The sequence below is a fragment of the Oncorhynchus masou genome, chromosome 28 (genome assembly GCF_036934945.1).
Source record: "Oncorhynchus masou masou isolate Uvic2021 chromosome 28, UVic_Omas_1.1, whole genome shotgun sequence".
In the NCBI taxonomy this organism is placed as follows: Eukaryota; Metazoa; Chordata; class Actinopteri; order Salmoniformes; family Salmonidae; genus Oncorhynchus; species Oncorhynchus masou.
This window is the reverse complement of record NC_088239.1, coordinates 43,533,065-43,560,089: the sequence shown is the minus strand read 5'-3', so window position 1 is coordinate 43,560,089 and position 27,025 is coordinate 43,533,065. Positions and strand designations below refer to the sequence as shown.

Here is a 27,025-nt window from a genome sequence, read left to right as displayed (position 1 = left end):
GAAGTGAATTCGTGGAGTTCTTGTTCAGTGTCAATCCACACACAAAGAATATTATCAATTGACCTGAACCATTTGAGCAACTTGGAGAAGTAAGGGTCCGGTCAACTCACAGCTCAAAATAGCCCATGTATAAATTAGCATAATTATGGGTTGCCCATAGCAACTCCACTGATTTGAAGGAAAAAGCGTTTTTCAAAGGCAAAGTAGTTGATCTTGAGAACTTGAGAAGCCAGTTCACAGATGAATTCACTAGGTGGTGACATTTCTCTGTTGCTTTCCTGTAGGTAATATATTCCAGTGCCTCTAGCCTTTTTCATGAGAGATATTCATACAGAGCAGGGGTACTCAACTCTTAACCTACGAGGTCCGAAGCCTCCTGGTTTTCTGTTCTACCTGATCATTAATTGCACACCACTTTTGTCCCAGGTCTAAATCTAAGTCCCTGATTAGCTGAGAACAACGAAAATATGCAGTGGAACTGACTTCAAGGTACAGAGTTGAGTTTGAAGGGTGTAGAGGCTCTCTCGATCAAATGTAGCCAATAGGATGTTGTCAGGGAGATTAGACAGTTCTGATATTTTGTTAATCACATCTGTAGAAGCGTTGACGAATGCTGTGAGTTTTTGCACAATAGGCTTAATGAAAGAATCAGCAAAGTTGGAGAGTCACTAGAAGAGAGTCAATACTGGCAACGATGGTTCTGCCCTTAGGTTAGCATAGGCTCTTATGGATCTTAGGTAGTCTACAGAAAACAGGTAGGACAGGGAATTTCCAATAAAGGTAGTTAAATTCATGCATAGAGATCCGGTTCTGATCAAGATCAAATGTCAGATAGTTGGTTATCTTTGTCTGGAAGTCAGATGTAGAGTAAGTTCTGAGTTTCCTATAGAAATGTTCATCATCAAGCGGGCGATAGGCCTCTGCCTTATAAAGTAGCCTGAACAACTATAGCTCCTCCCTTATCAGCAGGTTTAATGACAATCTGAGTATCTTTAGCAATTGCTGAATGGACAGAGAGAAGTTGAAAACATCCTATTCCACAATTCTACAGAAGATGTGAATGCATAAGTAAAGTATTCGGACCCCTTCCCTTTTCCACATTTTCCGCATCAAATCGACAATCTAATGGCAAATAATTTTTAATCCTTGCCACATGAAGAGAAATAATGAAGAGAAATTGTAGATAAAACGTATTGGTGGTCATCGGCCACTGGACATATACATTACACAAGTTGGAAATCGCAAATTCAACAATGAGTGGTTTGGAAGGAATCAGTGACAGTGGCTAACTGCAAGCATTGCAAAGCAATCACTAGCCTGCTATTCAGTGGAGTGGCTGTGTTGTCCAAAATCTGGGATTAAAGGGCTCTTTTCCAAATTTAAAATGATAAACATTCAACATTGGCCATGCTGTCAATGAAGCATGATTTGTGCTGCGCTCAAAACAATTGTTTACTCGGAACTGCGGAAACTTGACTTCAGTGAGTTCAACTGGGAAGTCGAGAATAAATTAGCTCCGACTGGGAAAATGCATTTTGAACGGTCATCCAACTCAGATTTGTAAATCCGGCCTCTTTCTAGAGCTATGACATGAAGATCCATGGCGTCATCATGATTCAAACTTGTTTTTTCAAGTTCCCAGTTGTTTTTAAAGCACCATAAATCCAGAGAATGCCAGACTTTGATGACAAAATTTGCCCACGAAGGACCACCACACCACCTTCCTATTCAAGTGAGCACAACACAGCAAGGTGAGTCCAAAAATGTATTGTATGCTGCTGCATAAATTATGTAATATGCTGGGGAGATATGTATACTGTAGCTAAGAAAGTAATACTAAGTTTATGTATAGTATAGTAAGATGTTAGTAGACCATGTGCATCACCCTAATTATTTGCTCTATTTACCTCTCTTAATTTTGCTTACTGTTCTGACATGGTGGTGCACGTGTAGCCTATAACTTGTTTTAGAGAAATGTAATCATCAAATATTGTAAGAGCTTTCATTGTCTGCTTATATGCCTCCTTTATTTATCTGACAGTTCTGACTTGGTGCACAGGGAGAACACTGTAAGAATGGCCCATGTCCTGAATTCTGTCAGTGTACATTTCAAAAGTGCTAAACAAATAGTTACATTGACTACATCCGTCCTAGCTGGCTCATTAATGTCTTAATCAAAATTACTAATTGCCTCTTATCTTCTTGTCGTCCCCTTATGCCATAGCTTGTACATCACAATTGTTATTAGAAACCAGATTTGTTTAAGCAAGTCAGCCATACAAGCTATGTTTTTTTTAAAGGCAGTAAATGAGGCTGAATGAACTGTTTCACTGCCAGACAAGGCTCCGCTGATAGCCAGGTGTAGCAGTGATAAGATGTTGGGACAGCTTTATGTAGGCCCTAACAGTTTGTTGGCACCGTTTGTCACCGGTATAGTGCAGTTATTGTATTGTTTAGTGTTCTGTCATGTAGTGGCTTTGCTGTCCCCCCCCTCACATGCTAAAATGTCCACTGGTTTGAACACAGGCATATTGGGCTTTTGTGTATCATTGGAGTCATTAGACCTGCCAAACCTACCAAAAAGCACAAAAGATCAGTCTTTATCTCAAAAGAGTTACTGTCATATGTGGGGACAAAAGAGATGCCTTTACTTAAGGCAGACACCTGATATGTGGTAAGTACCTTGATTACAGCATCCTCGCTGTAATCAAGGTTGATTACAGTATCCTCGCCTGTTGGCAGGTGAGGGGCATGATTCCGGGAGTGTGGTTTCCTCTTGCCCCTGCTCGTCTTCCTGTGCCCCGTCTGCCATTTTTTGATCGCTGGTGTCCACGGTCTTGGTGACAATAGCCGCTCTGATTGGAGTCTGAGTCACCTGGGAAGTCACTGTCGTTCTGCATTGGAGTTGTGGATGGCCACCCTCTCTTGGGCTATGTTGTTTCGTGGTGTCCTCATATGTCCACATGTAGATGTGGTTAAGCTGGTAATCGGTTGTGTTCCTCTTGTACTTCCTGAACTTTTGAGCCATTAGTCCTTCTTCAAATGTTTTAAGTGTCTATTTAATGGAATTGTGGATTACAGGGATATCACTTCCAACCTTCTGTTGCTTCAGAGTCTTCTGGTTTGAAATGCCTTTGACGTCCGCTTTCTGGCGTGAGACCTCCTCAATAATGTGGATGATGAGATCTGTCGCACCACTTTTTGTTGAAATCTTTGTTGTACTTCCCCAAGGCTTAGAGCTTTTTGAAGGCGGAGTCCCCATGGAAAGTGTTTACTATGTCAATAGAAAAATGTGCAACCTCACAGTGTGAACTGCCTGTACTAGCTATTGTGGAGTCTCAGGCAGCGGCTGAGGCATGCCAGAGATGCTGTGGCAGCAGCAACTCATCACATCGGGATGGACCTTACTGGAGAGCAGGTGTGTTAGCTGTTATCAACCTGTTGTGTTGGGTGTTATCAACCTGATTAAACATCACAGAGAGACTGGGTGAGACAGGGGAAGGACACAGTTTTACAGCGGGAAGATAGACCAACACGGAGACCAGGAAAACCACTCTCTCTCTGACTCTCTCTGACTCTCTCTCTCTCTCTCTCTCTCTCTCTCTCTCTCTCTCTCTCTCTCTCTCTCTCTCTCTCTCTCTCTCTCTCTCTCTCTCTCTCATTGTTGTATGTTAACAATTTTTGCATTGGTAGACAACATTTTTTTATTTTATATTAAATGGATCAGTATATTTAGATGCTCATGGGAGTGTGACTTTGGGTGAGTACGTTGATAAGAAGTGAGGGAAGGCCTAACCACCAAATAATGACGGCAAACCAATCAGCCAATCACATCAGCCTCAATAACTCCTCAGAATCAACAGCCAAACACCTTCTGTACGCATAAGAATTGACGTAACACACATTAGAACTCCTTAGAATGTACATAGCCTTCTGTTGTTTGATTAGACCAATTCCCTTTCCTTCTTTCAACACATTGTTCAATATTTAATGTTACTCTCCTGAGTGAAGTTCCGGTTACCTACCGACCCACGGGAGAGAAGGACTCCGATGTCTTATAGAGGCTCCACCTACTTTACACGTTAGGTGGCCCCTCCCCCTTTCTCATCTCCATATAAATTCAGCTGTAGCATCAGTCTCAAGGTAGACAGCATTATCCAGGATCCATTCTCCAGGATCCCTCTCTCCTCTTTCTCTCACTGAAGAGAACATAATCCAGGTAAGTGTTTGAATTGAATTGCTTCTTAGTGAACACACTAATCAAATGTCAAAAAGATGAAGGATACATACGTTTGTGTGACTAACTCATTATATTTCATTTTGAAAACTGTAAATGTGTAGCGTCTCAAATCTTCTTCTTCTTTTTTTTAAACTAAGTAAGTTATAATATTTCAATGACCCATCTTAGTTTTTTTTGCCCCTCTCGATATATTTTATATACTGTTATCACTTCGTTTCTATACATTTCTCTACTCATCACAACAAAGGAATGTTTTACCTTTCTAATGTTTAATCCTGGTGATGGTGGGAGAAACTCAGAGTATTATGTGACAGAGATGACTAATCCCTATTGAACAGCCCAGTAGCTGTGTAGAATGTCTGTTTGGCACTAAACAGTACTAGGCAACTACTCAGTTACTTGGTTGGGCTCTGTTTTAGACAGAGCCTCCACATAACTCTGCCACCGTGTTAGTTCTTGTTTTTGTGATTTCTCTTATTGGTTAAAGACCTACAAATATAGGAATATATTATGAACAAGAACAATCAAAATAGTCATGTAAGATATGAGGGTTATCTTCGCAGTTCTTGTGAAGCTCTTCTGATAGAGAATTAGCCATTTACATGTTGACAGTTCAGACAGTGTCGCAGTCATAACGGCCAACCCGTCACCTTGAACCTCAATGGGCAGCTGGGTAACCAGTCAACCATTGACATTTTTTTATCAGTCTGTGGTTGACTTTTAGTTTGAATAGACAGCAATTGGTGGGCTCATTCGAAATGGCCTACAGGCTGCGTGTTCTTTTGTCTCCTGCATAGGTGAAAACAGCCAATGGTTTGTGTGCCTAAAATAATTATTTGCATGCTGTAAGAATAAATAATTGACTCAAAGCTTTCACTAGATGTTGCCCGGGGCGGCACGGGGCGCACGCACAAAAACAAAAAAAATACATGGGGGGAAAAATATTCAGAATGGTGACATTTGCACCAACGGTTTTCTATCACTCATTTGCACGTCAGGTGCAATGATATCCTGTCCCCGTGTGGGACTGTGGGTCAATTAACCTTGTGGGAGTGGGCGCCCTGATTCTAGTTTGTGAGCTAGGCAGGCTACTGCCTGGGAAGGTCTCCCACTCAGGATTACGAGATGGGGAGGGGGGCGGGGGTAGGTTGACCTCAGGTCTCCCCACTGGAAGCCCGAGGTAGGGGGAGCGAGGGAATCTATCAAATAGCGCACCTCTAACTTTGTACAGTACTAATGAAATTAGTAATGCAATTAAGTTTGTTAATCTATTTGTGTATTTGTGTGATATAGGATTTGTGCAATTTAGTTTTATTTGTGTGTTTTTTGTTAGCAATAGAGTAATAGAGCAATAATGTGATTCTCTTTTTAATTTGTAGTTATACACTACAATTTGTTTCTATTTGTCTTTGTTACTTCTTTTGATATTTATGAGTCTTATTTTTGAATATATTTGTATATTTCTATAGTTTTAAATTACAGTTAGTGCAGAATGGTGCTTTTTTGTTGTTGGGGGAGGCGCTGAAGGGGGGGGGGGGGTTGCCCAGCGAGCCATACAAGCTAGAACCGCCACTGGCCACATCTGTCATGTTTTTTAAGTCGAGCCTACATCTCAGACTGAATGATATAGTGAAAGACCAAATCCTCTTCAGTTTAATACCAAGTTCACGTTTTATAATGTTATTAGCATGTACTGTATGTGTTTCAACAAGGTCTTCTTCCTCTTTGTCATCTCTCACACAGAGCCGTCATGTCTTCCAGTTTCTCTTTGCGGAGCTTCTCTGTGGGCCGCCAACCCTCCTTCTCTAGTCTATCTCTGAGAGACAGTGGCCGTGCCCACTCCAGAGCCGCTGTATCCTTTGCCTCCGCCAGCCCCCTGACCCGCTCTGCATCCGTCAGCTGCGACATGAGCGGCCAGCCCGTCACCTTGAACCTCAATGGGCAGCTGGGTAACCATACCAACGAGAAAGAGGCAATGCAAGGCCTCAACAACCGCTTGGCCACTTACCTGGACAAGGTAGGCGGAAGGTAGCCTAGAGGTTAGAAAAGCTGGTCAGCAACCGAATGGTTGTTGGTTCAAATCCCAGATCCGCTGGAAATCTGGTGGGAAGTGAGCTGGCAACCAGAGAGTTACTGGTATCAGTATAATAGATGCCATTTCCTGACGTGGTGCCCTTGAGCAAGGCACATGCAGGTACTAAAAGATGATGGACAATAAACTTCTTGTTGTTCTAAGGTGCGCTCACTGGAGAAGTCCAATTCAGATCTGGAGCTGCGGATCAAGCAGATAATGATTGAGCGCATCCCTGAAGGTCACGACTTCAAAACCATGATGGCCCAGGCCCACCAGGTGGAACAGGAGGTGGGTTCAAAATGTCCCTACTTTCCCATGATCCCTTTCGCTCACCCCATGTAACTTCCCATGCCCTTATCTCACCTCTTGCAGCACGTACAACAAGGACACATGTATGAGCCATGATATGGATTTATGCATTGTAAACATATCCTGGATTAGTCACATGATACATACACGTGTGGCCATACACGTACGTGTTTTCAACTCTCTCTTTAATCGGAGTTTAACATTAGCGGGAAATGTTACCTTTTAGTTAACCTGCACTAGACCGACACTGCAGGCTGTGGGTTAAAGATTAGTCAAACTAAGGCCACGTATGGAGTGTGTTACCCAAATTCTCTAGGAGGTTTGTGGAGCCAGTGTTTCTGTCAGCGAGAGGAAATGCACCTTAGAGGTGACAGTGAAACGTTCAACTGTAAGATCGCACTAGTATGTAGTAGATATGTAAAAGTTGAATGCTGACCACGTCTTTTCTCAGGTGAGGAGGAAGACACTGGAGAACGCTCGCCTCATGCTGGAGATTGACAATGCTAGACTTGCAGCTGACGACTTCCGGATTAAGTGAGTGTCAAGGCTGGTGCCGTGCCCCTCTCTGTTTTGTCGCGTCTTTGCATCTTTGCTTCTGTTGTTCAGGACGCCTGTAGCTCTGTTTAATTTCAGGCGAAGCCTGCAACGGGTAAAGCGTTTGAAGCAGGCTTGCAGGTGTATGTTTAGGCAAAGGCCAGTGTGTCCTGTATGTGTCTTTTGTAGTCTACAGGACATGTCGACTGGCACCACGCAAACACCAGTTAGGAGACAAACATTTGGGAATTTACATGCGCGACTGCGTGTGTGCCAGCGTGTGCTTGTGCATATGCGTATGCAACTGCGATTAGTCCTGTGACTGCACTCCCTTCCTCCCTCCTTCCCGCCCTCCTTCACCCCACCCCTTCTTTCAGGTTTACATTTTATCTTCCTATGTGTAATGAATTCTTTCAAGTCTTAGGCACCCAAGCTCTCACATTCTCTCACTTCGCAATCTCTCACAATCTCTTCCCTCCCTCCCAGGTGGGAGACAGAGATGTGCATGTCACAGTCTGTGGAGAGGGACTGCTTGGCCCTGAAGAAGGCCAAGGTGGACCATGACCAGATCATCATGTCCCACAGAGGAGACCTGGACAGCCTGAAGGAAGATCTCTACTTTCTAAAGAAGAACCATGAGGAGGTGAGAGGAGATAGCGCCGTAGATCAGGACTTTATTTATCCACAAGCATGAAAGTAACAAAGAGGACAACTCCCCAAAGGATGATGATATCCCAGCAGACAAAACTAGTTGAGGTTATGTCATCCCTATGTCATTTTCACTCATTTTGCACATTGAGATAGTGGGGCCAGGTGTTCATCCTTAGGCCAGGTAATAACGCTATCACTCGAACCCAGAGTTTTCCCTGGTCTCCTGGTATGAGCATGTATTTCTGACTGGAGAGAGACAAGGATGTCCTCTGTCACCATTCCTCTTCTAGCTGGCCATTAGCTGGATAATCACGAAGACCACAGAATAGAATAAGTGGTCTGAGAGGGGAAGCAATGAAGGAGGAGAACAGAGTGGTCCTCTGTTCCTTTCTGCACCGGTGGTGGTATCACTCTGCATCCCCTGGGAAGCTGGGATGCCCTGGGAAGCTTGGAACCTGCTCGAAGTCTGAAACCCAACACCGGAGGCCCCTTTGTGTTAAGCAACTTGAAGCTAGAGAGTAACTCAGGTCTTAGATTTTTTTACTCAAGTCTCCATAGAGGCCCCTCTGATAACATCTTTGCTCACTGGTTGCTCTGCTCTGAATAGGCACACTTCTGACCTGTGTGAAGACATAGGTCACCTTGTACTTCTTGTCTGTGGAGAGGGGGTAGAATGGTGTGTGTGTGTGTATGTGTGTGCGCAGTGCATGTAAGTGTGTGTAGACTCAACCCTTCCTGTTTTCCTATGGTGTGTGGTGCTTTAAGTCGATGACTGGCACCAGAAGTGCTGGGTGTGTTTGGAAAGCAGGGTGTGGTGTGTGTAGTGCCAATGCAGTAGTAACATATGTTCTATCTATTAGGCTGTATGTGACACGCAGAGAAAGGGCATAGTGGGAGGGAACAGTGACAAAGGCACACAGTAGGAGTAACATGAGTTCAACTCCATCAAGTATTTATGGAGAGGATGTTAATAAATCAGAGGGTCTCGCCTTCTCTCTTCTGGGCTGTAGAATTCACTGTAGAACACACTTTGGAGGACTAATAAACAAACAGAGAATATTCCTAAAAAAAATCATGCAAACGATGACATAGTGAAAAACACGGGGGGGACAAATATATTAGAAACTGAAACACACACAAAAATAACACGGATGCCTAAGTTTCTATTTCCTGTCTTGCTTGCTCTTTGGGGGAGTCCTAGGCCAGGTCACTGTGAAGTACTTTGTGACAACTGATGTAATTGATTGATTGTCTCTCTGAAGGAGGTGGAGTCTATGAAGGGCCACATCACTGCTCAGACGGTTAACGTGGAGGTGGACTCAGGCCCTGGTGGACCTGACCTGGGGACAGTTATGTCAGAGCTCAGGACTCGGTACGAGGGCATCGTCAAGAAGAACAAGGACCAGGCTGAGCTGTGGTACCTCAAGAAGGTCAGCGGGGGGACTGGCTTGTTGGGTGCATCACCATGCCAGAAACCAGCAACTAGTGTCTCTCAGGGCTGATTATTTGTAACTTGAGATGTGTGCGTGTGACTCGAATTTTCATGCAAATCTCCCATTGACATTGCATGTGTATCTCAAGTTACGATTCAGGCGTATCATAGATATTATATCCAGGTGAACCCAGGTATTTGAACGCAGGTCTGGTATCTAGTAACACGGCCTACAGCGTTCAGGAACGGAGATGTGGTGCGTTCAGGGATGTGTGTGGTGTGTTACAGCTGGACACGGTGCAGAACGAGGTGAAGGAGTCTAACGAGGCTCTGAGGGGAGCTCAGAGTGAGCTGGTAGAGAGACGGCGCTTCCTACAGACCCTGGAGGTAGAGCTGGAGAGTCTGTACAAACAGGTAGGAACTAGGCACCTTTCACCTGGGAGTTGTGTTGTACTGGGGAACTTAGAATACGGTGTCACCTTAAGATACGGCTGGAAAGTCTGCACAAACAGGTAGAAACCTTTCAACTGGGGGGTTGTGTTTCATTGGGGAACTTAAATATACCATGCCACTCCAATCTACAGTTTGAGAGCCTGTATAAGTAGGTGAAACATAGCAAGAAGGAACCTTGCCTCTATGGGTTATGTTCCACTGGGGAACTTAAAAATTACAATGGCACTCAAAGACACAGTATCACTAAGATCTCTCCCTTTGTTCCCACCCATGTTAACCTTAACGTTGACAGCAAATATCACTCACTTCCCCTGACCTTGGGTGGGAGAAGAATTTGTGTTACGATAAAGATCCCCGAAATGCAGTAGCTCTCTAACAGTCACGTTCGGGGGGTCAACAAAGACCTCAGTTGAACAATGTGCACGTGGGTGTTGACAACATCTCCCCCTCAGGTGGCAGCTCTGGAGGGTAACCTCAGCGAGACAGGTCAGAAGTACAGCCTGGAGATGGAGCGCCTGCAGGCCTCGCTGTCCCAGCTGGAGGAGGACCTGTCTCAGCTGCGTCTGGACATGCAGGTACTTACTGGTAGCCCAGCGGCTAAGGAGGTGGACCTGTATATATTTATGTGGTTTACTGTAACAAAAGGACCAATCTTTTGTATCGTATGGTATTGTGTTTTATTGCAGCGCAACAAGACAGACTACGAACAGCTGCTCCGCATCAAGCAGAACCTGGAGATGGAGATCGCAACCTACAGAAGACTACTGGAGGGAGAGGAGACGTGAGTCACCATGATAATATATGCCATTTAGCAGACGCTTGTATCCAAAGCGACTTGCAGTTAAGGGTGGATACATTTTTTACATATAGGTGGTCCTGGGAATCGAACCCACTATCCTGGAGTTGCAAGAGACCCATGCTCTACCAATTGAGCGACAGAACGTGATTATGCTACAGTAAGAAGTCGTTAAGGGATGCTTAGTGAGTACTGTATATCCAGGCTGTAAGGTGTGCGCTGGGAGTCGGGATGCAAGTGCAGGAGTGCATCATTTAATAAACAAAAAAAGAAACACGAACAACGCAACAGACAGGAAACAGAAACAGAAACAAGGACACCTGGGGAAGGAACCAAAGGGAGTGACATATATGGGGCAGGTAATCAAGGAGGTGATGGAGTCCAGTTGAGTCTGATGACGCGCAGGTGCTCGTCACGATGGTGACAGGTGTGTCGCAGGACGCCAACCAAAGGGACAATCCCGGGGATCAGCCTGACGAACCGGCTGAGGCGCAAGAGCCGGATGAGCCAGCTGAGACCTCCCCGGTTGCGCCTGTCGAGGCACGGGAACCTGTTCACCAGCTGAGGCGTGGGAGTCTATCGAGCCAGCTGAGGGAGGGAGCACACGTGAACACAGGCTAGTTCTCCTCTCAAAGGACTACATTATCTGCTTTGTTGAGTTGAGTCTAACAGAGAATTGCTCTTTCCTGGTAAACCAGCCAATTGATGACCATACATGGTAACATCTTCTGCCTGTTTCAGCCCAAGTAATCGTTCACTTTTTAACTCTGATCTTCTTTTTCCTTTATTTATTCAGGATTAAAGAAGTTCCCCCACCAAAAAGTGAGTATCATCAGTATATTAACTTCACATTGCTACACTCTCACTTCTTAATTGACACAGGCTAACCTAAGCAAACATCAAAGCTTGGCATTACTCACTCAGCACACAGCAACACATTGATTGGTTGATTTCAGCTGTGACCGTTCACCTGGATGGAGAGACTTTCTTTATCAGTGTGACAGGAGGGAATTCCATCCATGGCGTGTGATAAGAATACTATTAATTCATGAATACATCATTTCATTCTCACACAGAGAGACTTCAATTCACCTTAACCTCTCAAATGGACTGCATGTACCCACCCTGGTCATCCACAAAATCTTTTGTTTTTCTTCCCTCTTTTTTTAAACGTTTTTTATTTAACCTTTATTTAACTAGGCAAGTCAGTTAAGAACAAATTATTAAGGTCAAGAATTTGTACATCTCCATAGACTAACATTGCGGTTATGGCCTTAATGCGCCCGCCCGCCCTCACTAATGGTCTTGTGGCTGAGTTGAAGCAAGTCCCCGCAGCAATGTTCCAACAGTTAGTGGAAAGCCTTGTTATAACAAAAGGGAGACGAACTCCATATTAATGCCCATGATTTGGGAAAGAGATATTTGAAATTGAATGTATGCTAAACTAACCCAAGATCAGCGTCTACGGGCAACTTTACCATACTCTGAGCTGTTACTCAAGGAACTGTGCCTAGGCTAGCGTGTGTAGATACTGTTGGTGACTTGTATAGAGTGAAGGTAATTTACTCCAGGCCAAGTTGCTTGCTGACAAAAGCAAACTGCTAATTACACTACACGTTCAAAGCAGGGTCAGCGGCGTTCCCTTATGTCAGAACCAAAATGTACAGCTTTTTATTCTGTGCTGCTTCCACCAACCTGGCATCAAGTCAAGAGCCGTGGCTACAGACTAACGACAGTTTGTTTCATAAACCTGCAAACAAAGCAAACGCCCAAAACATATCTGTCCCTGGCAACCACAGTGGGTACAAATATACTGTAAGCCGCAATGTTATAACTACGTCTCAATGTAAGCCTGTGACTCACTCAATCCCTTCGGTAACACTTGATTTGATAGACTATGGATCCGTAACTCATTCGTAGGCGGTATGTAAGTCAACAGCGGCAAGTGAGCAAGTGCATAGGCTGTGTTACAAACCAGAGTCTGCGTCACAGTATTAGTGTGACCCTGTGACATTCGGTAACCCATCCCCTTCTTCTTCATCTTCTTCTTCTTCTTCATCCGCTACCTCTCGTTGCGTTGCAGAAGAGCCAGAGGTGTGGACCAGGAAGATAGTGAAGGTGGTGACACAGACCATGATCAACGGCAAGGTGGTGGATGAATCCAGCGAGGTGGAGCAGATAGAGGATGAAGTGAAGAAGAAGTGAGATGGGCATAATCGTCTTCATCCTCCTCATCACTCATCACTCCTAACACCTGACACGCCCCCGCCAGACACAAGGGGCCAGCCATCCCACTGGCCGTAAAGGGCTCCCACTAACACGGACGTGTGTTTAATTCCCATCAGAGTCTTAGTCTTCTCTGTTTCTCTCTGGAGTATCCTGCATTACCTCCTTCACATGTCTGGAGATAATGAGATGTACTGTAGGTGAATGGGATGTCTGCTACGGCATCCATTTTAAGAAGTCCCTCAGTTGTTTAATGAAGCTCTCTCAGTTGTGTCCCCTCCTCTATCATGGTTGTTGTTGAATAAAAGGTTTTGCTTTGTGTATGAAACTATGTATTTCTCAATTTCGGGAACAAATTGTCCATACGGTAGATCTCTTTCATTTGAATTGCATTTCTTCTGTTTTGTTTTCCGACATGCGTCTGTTGGTATTCTATAAACTTCTGTAATGACTGAAATAAAGGTTAGTTATCATTTTCTCTTTTTTGTTGTACCTCAAATGCAGCGCACACATTCAGTAACTATCTAACGCACTTCAAGAGTAAAACATAAATAAATAGTCACAACATACTTAAAACACATTCTTTGTAAAACTATGATGCTGCCCTGTCTACTACACAGCACGAGCATGAGCATAATGGCATGTCAGTGCAGTTCATTACGCCTGATCATATGCGTGTGTGATGACTGCTATGTAGGTAGGCATGTAGTCTCCAACGATGCTCGGTTAGCTAGGTTACCTTTGTGTCTGACAACTCAGACACATCAGACACATAGGGTGTTATTTATGGGTTTGGACTGTCTCTTTCACACATCTGAGATGTTTTACAAAAGGATTGACTGACAGGCAGGCAGACAGATAACTTTTACTAAGTTCTCAAACCTCCACCAACTGAAAGTCAACTGAAAGTCAACAACAAAAAAACTGTCTAAAGCTGAAATACACTGTACAGAATGTAAATCATTATGGTCTCCGGCGTCACTTGCTGTTGCTACACAGACATAATGACATAACCATTACCTGCAAAACCCATTATGCTGTTACCTTGGCATCAGTTACTGATGGTTAGTTAATCTGTGAAAAGCAAACAGTGGAAATGTGTGGAAATATGTGGTGGGAGAATGCAATGTGCTACGTAAGTGTGTGTATTTGTATAAGTATTTGCAGTAAGTGTTTGGATTGTGTTGCTGTTTCTGTCCGGGTCTGTGTGGTTCTGTTGTTTGCGTCGCGGTATGTGGGTTGGGTCTGTGTGTCCCTCCCTGCCAGTCTGCACATATGCTTGTATGGTCATGTATGTGTTTCTTCAAAGGCATACATCATGTCGGAGGAGGAGGGTTCCCAGTCAGACATTAAGCCCTTCTTGGGGGGTGACTGACTCTACAGACACGAATCACTGTCACAATGAACTGTTAATGGAAATATGAGTGTGTCTGCTAGGCCTCTTTCCTTGCACTGTACCATTCTGAACCAGCCACATCCCCACAAGCTGAGGAGACCAGGGTGTGTATGTGTATGTGTGTGTGTGTGTGGGGGGGGGGCTTTCCCTCCGACACACCCTCTAAGCTCCCTGAAGACACACAGGAGAAGACGGGGCTGACGGTTGAGGGTGGATGCCACACTATGGGCCCAGCCCAAAGTCTCTCCTGCTGTCCTTAGTAACGGACACGTTCAGAGATCTGTCGAACTCTTTTATTGGCATGGCTCGAGCTGAGTTAGACTAGTGTGTCATGTCAGCTAGACATACTGTAGTACAGTATAGATTCCGTCCCACTCTCATCCATAGGTCTGTGAAACCATCTCACACAGACAGACGGACAGGTGTGTTCCCGGGAAGGCATTATAAACATGTACATGCTCCCTGGCTGTGTCACACACACCTGTCCTGGAAAGACGCCTGATGTATCAAGACAAATATACCCCGGACAGGGCCAAACAGGAAGGATATAACCCCACCCACTTTGCCAAAGCACAGCCCCCACACCACTAGAGGGATATCTTCAACCACCAACTTGCCATCCTGAGACAAGGCCGAGTATAGCCCACAAAGTAGTTGATCCCCTTGCTCTGCAAGGGCAGTGGCTTTTGTGGCGCGATGGGTAACAATGCTTCGAGGTTGGCTGGTTCAAGCCCAGGTAGGGGCGAGGAGAGAGATTGAAGCTAAACTGTTACATTGATGCTGTTGACCCGGATCACTGGTTGCTGCAGCAAAGGCGGAGGTCAAAAGGGAGGTGAGTGTAACCGATATGAAATGGCTAGCTGGTGCGTGCTAATTGCGTTTCAATTGGTGATGTCACTCGCCCTGAGACCTTGAAGTAGTTGTACCCCTTGCTCTGTAAGCACTGTGGTTTTTGTGGCGCGATGGGTAACAATGCTTCGAGGGTGACTGTTGTCTGTGTGCAGAGGGTCCCTGGTTCGAGCCCAGGTAGGGGTGAGGAGAGGGATGCAAGCTATACTGTTACACTTACAATGTAATGTTACTCCATGATAGCGGGTTTACTAACATATTAGTTATATTAGCTATGTTGACTAGGATGTTACTTTCGCTAATATGGGGGCCACCAGTTATGACATGGTTTGGCTTGGAAAAGGTTTTTTCACCTGGTCACATACAGCTGATGTGTTGTTCATTGAAGTCCACAAATGAACGGGAAAAGGTGAGAGGATTCTGTTGAAAAACATTTCCCTCTTTGGGCTAGGGGGCAGTACTAGGGGGCAGTATTTTGACGTCTGGATGAAAAGCGTGCCCAAAGTGAACTGCCTGTTACTCAGGCCCAGAAGCTAGGATATGCAGATTATGGTAGATTTGGATAGAAAACACTCTAAAACTGTTACAATAATGTCTGTGAGTATAACCGAACTGATATAGCAGGCGAAAACCCGAGCATAAACCATCCAAAGAATAATTATTTTCAGCCTACCACAGTTTCCAATGACTGTCATGTTTAATATGAGGTGAAAACCTCCTAGATTGCAATTCCTAGGGCTTCCACTAGATGTCAACAGTCTTTAGAAAGAGTTTCAGGCTTGTTTTTGGAAAAATGAGCTATAATTTGTAGTGTTTCTAAGAGGCTCCCATTTTGGCTGCAGTGTTTTCATGCGCGTAGATGAGAGCGCGTCCTTTGTTGTTAATCTCCATTAAAGACAATAACGATTCCCCTGTCTTAAATTGTATCATTTATTTACTTATTAGGGTACCTGAGGTTTGATTATAAATGTTGTTTGACTTGTTTGGAGAAGTTTATTGGTAACGTTTGCGATTAATTTTGTATGCATTTTGAAGGAGGGAAACCGGTAGATTTCTGAATGAAGCGCACCAGCTAAACTTAGTTTTTGGAGATATAAAGTCGGACTTTGTCGAACAAAAGGACCATTTGTGATGTAGCTGGGACCTTTTGGAATGCCAACAGAAGAAGATCGGCATTTATTTTATCGCTATTTCTGACTTTGCCTGGTTGAAAAATGTTTTTAATGCTTTTGTGTGTGGGGAGCTGTCCTCAGATAATCACATGGTGTGCTTTCGCCATAAAGCCTTTTTGAAATCTGACACAGAGGCTGGGTTAACAAGAAGTTAAGCTTTATTTTGATGTATGACACTTGTATTTTCATGAATGTTCAATATGAGTATTTCTGTCATTTGAATTTCGCTCTCTGCAATTTCACCAGATGTTGTCGACTTGGGTCACAAGCGGAACGGCTGCGCCAGAAAGGTTATTAAGGCGTTCATGGTAAGATCATTCATAATAAACTTACACACTAACTGACACGTGATGTGTCAGTGACACGTTACGCAATGTGAACACCACGTTAAACACCACGTGAAAACTACATCTATATGATGTGTACGTGTCACGTGACGTGAACACGTCGGCAGTTTGATGCCTTAGAAACAAACTTGTCTCCATTGACAGTCCATGTTAATTCATGGCGTTATTTTCTGGCACTAGGAAGACGTTAGGTGACTTGGCGAGAGGTATCAGTAGCTTCACGAGGCTTACTTCTGACACGAATCACCCCGCATAGCTGCTAAGCAGAAGAGACGCAGATGCACTTGGCCAAATCAATTCCAGTAATTAATGAAATAGTTATACATTTTCTCTGACACATTGCGACCCACTATTAACAGGTTTGTCGCGACCTATACTTTTAGAAAGGCTGCTCTAGTTGATTTTATTCTTTCATCACTACTGAGTCAGTGGCGGTCATTGCCTTTTATGTTGAGGGAGGATTATTTTTTTGTTCATGAGCATGATCTTATTTCTATTACAGCATGTTGGATGACTGTCATTCATATTCCCTTCACCCAGTTCAATGTAACCTCGATAGGTTTAGGTAACTGCATGATACTCAAATTTCCCTTATACCCATAATGAGCTTGCTACAACCTAGCCTTTGAATGAAAGTTTACAACGTAGGTGCACACAGGTCGAGAGAAAAATTTGGGATGACAGACAGTGACATATGGACAGACACTGACACATTCAATACCGCTTTGCACACTCTTCCCTGAATTTAGCTTATCTAGGGTGTAATCAATAGTGTAACAGTTGCAAACGAGAGTTTCTATTGGACAAATTCAGGTATTTTTATCCGCGTTTTGTTTGCTTCCGTTTAACCTACTGTTGCCCAGGCAATGAATACGTGGATTTTGATTAAGGCAGCCCCCCCCACACCTCTCTGATTCAGAGGGGTTGGGTTAAATGCAGAAGACACATTTCAGTTGATACATTCAGTTGAACAACTGACTAGGTATCCCCCTTTCCTTTTCTTTGATGGAGATAGTCTAGGTCTCTAGTGGCGCATTCAAAACAACACGGAAGTCGGCAATCTCTGACTTCCGACTTCAGTGCGTTCAAGACAACTGGGAACTCTGAAATAAATGAGCTCAGACTGGGATTTTTGTTTTGTTTTGATCAGTCATCCAACTTGGAATCTCTGGCATCTTTCTCTGACCTGAATTCATGATTTCACCTCGTTTCCCCCCCACTTCCCAGTTTACATGATTAATAACAGACACAATTACTGTCACCATGCAATCCTTCGTCTATACATTTATGTGGAGATGTCTTATGGTTAAAAGCAGGGTTCAAATTGAGGGGGTGTGTGAGGATATAGGCTCTGTTATAGAGACGTGCAAAAATCATATGCTACCACTTGTTTGCTTAGCCATAGGAAAAGCAACGATCCAGATTTTATAAAGCGATCTAGGCTATAACAATGATAAACTACATGATTATTTCCTCAGTCTACTAGCCTATCGAAGGTCTTGCATAGCGTAAATATCCCAGGATTATTAAATGCTCTGCAATGTAGAGCTATGCCTAAAGCAAAATGCCAAATTATTATAATCGGTATGGGTCTATGCATCGACCAAACACTTTAACAGATAAAAACATTTACTATTCAGGAGAATCCCATTAAATCAGGCTATTCATTTCAGTGCAGTTGGGTTTTTACACATATGCTTAGACTAAACGGAACCGAAAACACTCCAGCCTGTTTTGATGACAGATCACGATGAAGCCTGGACATTTAAGCCTGTTTGTCATTGATTTAGGCCACAATTGCCTACAGATTTGATACACATGATGACAAATATTTAATCTGGAATTGACAAACAAAAGCCTGACAAGGATTTCTACTTTCCCCCGCGTCATATTTATTACCAATTAAGCTAACTGTATTCCTATTAATTTGCGTAGGCTAACCTTTGCGATTAATGTTATTTACCATCACCTGCCTTTTATGAATAAACAGGCATCAGGGTAAACATAGTATTGTTTCAATGCCTCCCACACACACATTAATGTTACTTAACTTACAGATCACAAAGTCAGCTAATTTCCACTCCGTTCATATGCAAAAACATTTGATTCATACACTGGGTTGCCTGGCTGTCATGTTTTCATTTTAAACAGGAATTCCCTTATCTACACAAATAATTTTAGTCCTCAATTATGATTTAAAAAAAAATCATAGCTCATCGGTACACCCTTGTGGTTGAAAATGTATGTCTTTCGATACAATTAATAATGTTGAACTAACAAATACCATCAAGGCATACGTTACAATTTACAATAACAAACACCTTATGAAACAGCTGTGAAAACCAATCGAGCAATATTTTAGATTTAAATACATAACAATTGATATTTTTTTGGTACATGTGTGTCAATTTACTTTCAGATTTGTTGTACACTCACATGGCAATCATCGACTGAAATACATCATTCTGGTGTGTGGAATAGAGAGGGGGTGTGTGTGGATGGGAGGTTCTGCCTGTCACTTGTTTTTCAACAGGTAGTCGGTCTTAGAAGGTGGACTCGAAGAGGAATGCTGCAATGTCCAGGCGCTGCTGCCTTCTTTGTTCCAAGTGTTTGCAGTGTTCTAGTGTTTTTAGCTAATCTGTGCAGCTCACATTACGTGCCCAGTATAATCGTTTTCTTGCTGTTTCTTAGCAGATAATGACAACTTGACAATAACAGTAGCTGATGTAATGGAACGTCGGAGGGGGGTTTTCAATGGAGGACATCAGGTCTGGGTGTCAGGCAGAACCCCTAGGTCCTGGAGAACACAGAGTAGTAGACAGACGTAAACAAGCGAACACTCAGGGTAAATGATTATCAGGTTTGTAAAAATGCAGTGAACCGAATAATTTCATTTAAATGTTTGATTAGATATGCAATAATGTTAATGGCAGATAGAAAAGAAAGGATACCTGTCTCATTTTTGATGTCAGCGGGGTTGGTAAGGGAGGCAAGGGACGGTCCTTGGAAAAGATAGAGAGATGAGTTGTGAGAGAAACTCCAGGGTTTCATGACCACTGGAGTCATACACCTTAACAGTACCTACCTGGAAGTGGTGGTTACTTAACCTGACCCAGTGGTTAGCCTTGAGATTGACTATTTGGAGAAACCCCTTGGCCAGTTCTGGTACTGCTGACAGCATGGTGATGTCGCCCACCATAAGGCAGCAAATGCAAATAGTTATCATCTGAGATTTTTATGTTCACCTTAACGGATATTGACCCCAGCAAGGAGTGAAAGAGCTCCAAGCTTTCCCGGGTCTCGCCTTCCTTTCGTCCTTCTTCCAAGCCATTTGCCCAGATGTCGAAGCACTTGGTCCCCTTGGTTATTCTCAGGTGGCTCTCCTTTTTCTCATGCTCCCTGCCCATGTTCAGTCTCACCTTGATTGATAACAGAAATAAATGCAATTATTTTTTATATTATTACAAAGACATCTCTTGTATATCTCTTGGAAGGCCAGAAAATAAATTAACAGCAGACAATAGTTTTTACCTGGTCAAAAACCTCCACATCCTTCTCAATCCGTGTCTGAAGGCGGTCTTCGAAGGCGTTCTGATCTGGTTCGACAACTTCCACCACATCAGGTGGAGAATCAGTGACCTCAAAGTACGTTATACAAAATAGCAAAAGGAAAAAACTAAGTCAATCAAAAAAATGTATACTAGAGTATGTGGAATAATGTTATATACAATTGTGTTGTTTACGTCAGTTAACTGCTGCGGCTCCCCTCCATATAGCAGATGATAGAGTGAGTACTCTGGAGGCCTGGACACCACTTGTGTTGCAAAGATAATTACCTTCAGATTGTCCTTCCACCATTCCTGGTACCCGTCAAGGGACTTGCCCATGGCAGTCCCGTTGGTCCGTTCATCCAAACGGATAGTCACCATTATATATAACTGACTGTACTATCAGTGTCAATTACTGGACACCTATGTAAAACAATGCTACAACCATTACATTTAGCTGACATTGACTAAAACCAACTAGGCTAGAGCTAACAACTACAAGCAAAATTTGGTAAGCATCAAGCTAGCGAACTGTTAAACGCCATTTTTGTACAAATATTAAAACTTCTTGGGGCACCCATCCAGTTAGTGGGATCATTTTCATCAACATCCGCTGAATTGCAGAGTGCCAAATTCAAATTAAATTACTAAAAATATTTAATTTTCATGAAATTAGCTTGTTGTTAATCCACCTGGGGTGTCAGATTTCAAAAAAGCTTTACAGCGAAAGCTATCCAACTGTTTATGTTAGGACATCTCACTCAGCAGACAAAACATTACATACAGCTAGCAGCAAAGTAGATTGGTCACAAAAGTCAGAAAAGCAATAAAATGAATTGCTTACCTTTGATGATCTTCGGATGTTTGCACTCATGAGACTCCCAGTTACACAATAAATGTTCCTTTTGTTCCATAAAGATTATTTTTATATCCAAAATACCTCCATTTGGTTGGTGCGTTATGTTCAGTACTCCACAGGCTCGAGCGGTCACGATGGGGAAGACGAAAATTCCAAATAGTATCCGTAAAGTTCGTAGAAACATGTCAAACATTTTTTATAATCAACCTCAGGTTGTTTTTACAATAAATAATCAATAATATTTCAACCGGATTTTTTCAATAGGAGAAAGAGAGAAAATCTGCTCCAAGCTGTTGAGCATGCAAAACTCTGCTGGCACCCAGCCATCCACTGACGCGATGTGATCGTTCTCGCTCATTTTTTCAGAATAAAAGGCTGACACTATGTCTAAAGACTGTTCACACCATGTGGAAGCCATAGGGAACGGAATCTGGTTGATATCCCTTTAAATGGAGGGAAGGCATGCAATGGAACAGCTTTCAAAATAATAGGCACTTCCTAGTTGGATTTTCATCAGGTTTTTGCCTGCAATATCAGTTCTCTTATACTCACACACAATATTTTGACCATTTTGGAAACTTTAGAGTGTTTTCTATCCTAATTTGACAATTATATGCATATTCTAGCTTCTGAGCCTGAGAAATAGGCAGTTTCATTTGGATACGTTTTTCATCCAAACATCAAAATACTGCCCCCTACACTCAACAGGTTAACACAAACACATTTTATTGTGACATCACATATTTACATATATTACCTAACGTCAACTGAGTCTGTGTTCATAGAAAATAAAACAAATTGGATCTAAAACGATGAAAAAAAAGTATAGAAAGTTTGGACGCCAAACTCGTTCATGTAAAATCCCTTCTCGTTCATGTAAACCATTACCAACCAAGCCTAACTCCATTAACTTTACAATGTGGAAAATACCAACCAGTTTTTCACTCAGTTAAAACTGCTTTCAAACATCACCAAACTCATGGACTATGTAATTAATCATGTTACCTCAATATTTTGAGCCATATTGCACTTTTGCACATTTACATACCTGAATTAATAGGGCAAAGTGATGAGACGGAGAAATGTTTGTTTTCAGAACTAGTCATCCTCCATAATGAAGAGGAAATGTTAAAGATCTCACTAACTCACTTCATTGACGTCACAGCTCCCTTAGTGGCAGTAATTATATACATACATTAAAACGTGTTCACGCTACACGGTCCCCAAGGGCACCCCCCCCCCCCCCCACCGCTCAACTCAAAAGGTGGCGCACAGAATGCAAATATATTCTTAGAAATATTTAACCTCCACACATTAACAAGTCCAATAGCTCAAATGAAATATAAACACCTTGTTCATCTACCCAGCGAGTCAGATTTCTAAAATGTTTTACGGCGAAAACATAGCACATATGTATGTCAAACCACCACAAAGACACAGACGATATGTAGCCATTTTGTCGAACAAAAGATGCAATCACAAACTCAGGATTAAAAGAAAAATAATTCACTAACCTTTTGAAAATCTTCATCAGATGACAGTAATAGGACATGCTACACAGTACATTTATGTTTTTTTCAATAATATGCAATCTCTGTTTACATTGACGCCATGTTCAGAAAATCCTCAAAAATGTCCGGAGAAATTATAGATAGCTCTGCCAGATAACGCCAGATAACAGCAATACACATCATAAACTTTGACTAAATATACATGTTCTACATATAGTTAGAAAGACACACTGCTTCTTAATGCAACCACTTTGTCACATTTCTTTTTAACGTTACAGAAATCGTTCACTATTCAATAATCTAAGGCGGCGCTCAGACGTAAGCAATATTTCTCCGTTATGTTGGAGTCAACAGAAATACAAAATTACAACATAAATATTCCCTTACCTTTGATGGTCTTCGATCAGAATGTAGTGGAAGGAGTCATACTTACCCAAATACATCGTTTTGTTTCAGTTCGTGTGTAGTTATAGTAGCATAGGCTAACCGTGTCAGCTGAAATGCATCCAAAATGACTTCTGGTCCCAAACAGTTGCGCATCAAAACTTCAAGATTACATATTATATGTTGACTAAACTGGTCAAACTAAGTGCAGAATCAAGCTTTAGGATGTTATAAACGTACAAAACAATTGGCGATTCAACCGGACAAAATGAATTCTTCTAAGACCTTCTGGAACGGAGGGATGACTGTGTACAATTCGCGCTCGAACGAGCATGTATTTTCTCGCGACACCCACTATTTTGCCTGCCAAAGGGTCAAAGCCCGCGGGATTTGCGCAATTAAACGCGCTACTGATAGAGGACATCTCGCGAAAGACATAGAAAGTGTTTCCAGATCCATAGCTGGTTGGGAAGGGTGGGGGCGATGACGTCAAAGTTGCCCCAACTTTCTGGATGCCAAAACTAGTTTGGGAGATTGCCTGCCCTGTGAGTTCTGCTATACTTACAGACATAATTCAAACGGTTTTATAAGCTTTAGAGTGTTTTCTATCCAATAATTATTATTATATGCATATATTAGCAATTTTGGACAGATTTTGTTTCAGTTTTCTATGGGCACGCAATTCATCCAAAGGGGGCAGTATTGTCCCGAGCCTTAACAGGATATATATATATTATGCAAATACCTGAGAGGCAAAATAAAACATCAAAAATATGACCATACATATGTGTGTCACATATACAGTCGTAGCCAAAAGTTTTGAGAATTACACAAATATTAATTTCCAAATATTAGTTTGCTGCTTCAGTGTCTTCAGATATTTTTGTCAGAAGTTACTATGGAATACTGAAGTATAATTACAATCATTTCATAAGTGTCAATCCCTGTACCTTTTGCAGAATATCAGTCTGTCCCTGATGTTTTTCCTGGAGAGAAGTGGCTTCTTTGCTGCCCTTCTTGACACAAGGCCATCCTCCAAAAGCCTTTGCCTCGCTGTGCGTACAGATGCACTCACACCTGCCTGCTGCCATTCCTGAGCAAGCTGAGCAAGCTCTGTACTGGTGGTGCCCCGATCCCGCAGCTGAATCAACTTTAGGAGATGGTCCTGGCACTTGCTGGACTTTCTTGGGCGCCCTGAAGCCTTCTTCACAACAATTGAACCGCTCTCCTCGAAGTTCTTGATGATCTGATAAATGGTTGATTTAGGTGCAATCTTACTGGCAGCAATATCCTTGCCTGTGAGGCCCTTTTTGTGCAAAGCAATGATGACGGCACGTGTTTCCTTGCAGGTAACTGTGGTTCACAGAGGAAGAACAATGATTCCAAGCACCACCCTCCTTTTGAAGCTTCCAGACTGTTATTCGAACACAGTCAGCATGACAGAGTGATCTCCAGCCTTGTCCTCGTCAACACTCACACCTGTGTTAACGAGAGAATCACTGACATGATGTCAGCTGGTCCTTTTGTGACAGGGCTGAAATGCAGTGGAATGTTTTTTGGGGATTCAGTTCATTTGCATGGCAAAGAGGTTCTTTGCAATTAATTGCAATTCATCTGATCACTCTTCATAACATTTTGGAGTATATGCAAATTGCTATCATACAAACAGGCAGCAGACTTTGTGAAAAAATTAACATTTGTGTCATTCTCAAAACTTTTGGCCACAACTGTACACATGGCATATGCTTGAGTACCACCTTGACATCTCTGATCTGCTTGCCTCAATAAATAAACTTGAACATTGGTAGCAAGGATTAGCTATTTCAAATCAAACTTTATTTGTCACATAAGCCAAATACAAGTGTAGACCTTACCGTGAAATGCTTACTTAAAAGCCCTTAACCAACAGTGCAGTTCAAGGAGAGTTTAAGAAAATATTTACAAAATAAACTAAAGTAAAAAATAAAATTAATTATTAAAAGTAACACAATAACAACAATAACAAGGTTATATACAGGGGTTACTGGAACCGAGTCAGTTTGCGGTGGTACAGGTTCGTTGAGGTAATTTGTACATGTAGGTAGGGTTGAAGTGATTATGCATAGATAATAAACAGCAAGTAGCAGCAATGTACAAAACAAATGGGGGGGTCAATGTAGCAGCAGTAGCAGCATATAGTCTCCTAATAATTGTATAACGGTGCAAGATAGAATAGTATTTCTGATTATCTTAACTCACCACCAATTAATTTGGTGATGAACAGTGGGTTAATTGTCTTGTTCAGGGGCAGAATGACAGCTTTTTACCTTGTCAGCTCAGATGGATCATGTTACACTGAGATGGGCACAGGGTCGTGGCAAAGTAGTTGAACAGGAGAAGAGGATGTGGTTACTTGTGGAGGGAGAACAGTGGGTTGAACACCTTCAGTGAAGCTGATTGGTTGCTCTGGCTCATCACATCTTGACTCAAAGAAAGAGATTTCGAAATTAGTTCGACATTGCCATAGTTCGACAGATGAAAAGCCGTCATTAACATACTCCCAGAGATAGCAATATATTCAGAATTCACTGAATGAAATAGCCTTCCCATCCCCATTTACAATTGTATTCATCAATTAAATAAATTATACTATAGCACATTCAATTACAATATTACCTTCTACAATAACGTAATCATTGAATGAAATAGCGTACCCATCCACATTTAATTGATCAATTAGATAAATAATACTAGCGCATACAGTTACATTGTTGTAGAATAGGCTACTACTGTATCCACACTATATTAGGATACCTTTGTGATATGGTCAGGCATGATTTTAGGTCTTCGATCGAAGTTGCATGTTGTACCTCGTTTCCCTTCTTCAGTGAAAAGCAGTCATTTAATTTACAATTTAATTAATCCATTAAATAAATAATACTAGCACATCAAATTACGTTATTGTACACTAGCCTACACCGCTATAGACTCAGTAAAAAATATTGCCTACGTTCTTTCGACAATACGTTATCAACAAAACAATATTATTTTCAAATAAACCGAATTTGCCTTAACACAATAGGCCTAAATATTTCATAACGATATCACAACTTAAATATAGCCTACTTACACTTCAATTGGATCAAGGACATCTTGGTAATTATTTTACATCGTCTCTAATGAAACTATCTGGGGCAGACACTCAAAAATGGCTTCTGCCACAAAACAAAAACAAATGAATAAATGTCTGTGTCGCCGCCGAGCTCTCAAATACTGTGCCAGTCTCTCACTCTATGAATGGTCACTGCTATCTGGATTCCTTGGGATGTCCTTACCCTGAACCCTAAACTAACACGAAACTTGACCCTTTTACACATGTATACTTGATAGAGATAGGAACATCCCAAGGATACCGAATAGCATGGACCCTCTGGGAAAGTTAATGAACTGCTCTATTGGACTGAAGGGACATCCCAAGGATCCCGAATAGCACCTATGAACTCGGGCACAACCATCTCTTATTGGTTGTCTGATGTGGAACTGGTAACAACACAGTCTGTGATTAACAACATTTAGATATGTATACAGGAGATAAGATAATATACCATTCCATGAGGTGTTGAGGGAAAGACAGATTGTCTATAGGCTGGGTATCATCTTTGCTAGGCCATTAGCGATAACAGGAAATACACAAGCCGTATGCTACACTATAGTTCAAGGTGGCTATGTCGAAAGGTCTGCTTGCACAGAAAATGTTTCAATTTCTAACATTGATGGTTGAGATTGAATTGATTTAAATCAACTCTATTCACATTATGACTTTCATTATGCCACCTTCTCCTCCCTCCTGAATCCTCCTCCCCCTCCCCCCCCCTCCTCCCTCTCTGCAGATGACTTCGTCAACCATTTTGAAAAGAAGGTCGACGACATCCGATCCTCGTTTGCTAAGTCAAACGACACCGCTGGTTCTGCTCACACTGCCCTACCCTGTGCTCTGACCTCTTTCTCCCCTCTCTCTCCAGATGAAATCTCGCTTCTTGTGACGGCCGGCCGCCCAACAACCTGCCCGCTTGACCCTATCCCCTCCTCTCTTCTCCAGACCATTTCCGGAGACCTTCTCCCTTACCTCACCTCGCTCATCAACTCATCCCTGACCGCTGGCTACGTCCCTTCCGTCTTCAAGAGAGCGAGAGTTGCACCCCTTCTGAAAAAACCTACACTCGATCCCTCCGATGTCAACAACTACAGACCAGTATCCCTTCTTT

General features: G+C 42.5%; 1 protein-coding gene across 1 annotated transcript; it reads left to right on the top strand.

Annotated features, from left to right (window-relative positions):
* The first annotated feature begins 4,155 nt into the window (after positions 1-4,155).
* si:ch211-243g18.2 (uncharacterized protein LOC559906 homolog) lies at positions 4,156-13,034 on the top strand. The gene is made up of 11 exons (XM_064943749.1): positions 4,156-4,219; positions 5,984-6,257; positions 6,477-6,602; positions 7,075-7,157; positions 7,644-7,800; positions 9,071-9,238; positions 9,529-9,654; positions 10,146-10,268; positions 10,380-10,474; positions 11,286-11,311; positions 12,573-13,034. Exons 2-11 carry the CDS (start codon positions 5,991-5,993, stop codon positions 12,692-12,694), a joined length of 1,293 nt encoding a protein of 430 aa, XP_064799821.1. The 5' UTR covers positions 4,156-4,219; positions 5,984-5,990; the 3' UTR covers positions 12,695-13,034.
* Positions 13,035-27,025: the final 13,991 nt, after the last annotated feature.

Excerpts from the sequence above, each read along its gene's own strand:
- si:ch211-243g18.2 (XM_064943749.1), top strand. The coding sequence starts at position 5,991 with ATGTCTTCCAGTTTCTCTTTGCGGAGCTTCTCTGTGGGCCGCCAACCC. Across the intron at positions 9,655-10,145 it reads TGGAGAGTCTGTACAAACAG|GTGGCAGCTCTGGAGGGTAA; the intron begins GTAGGAACTAGG and ends TCTCCCCCTCAG. Across the intron at positions 11,312-12,572 it reads AGAAGTTCCCCCACCAAAAA|AAGAGCCAGAGGTGTGGACC; the intron begins GTGAGTATCATC and ends GTTGCGTTGCAG.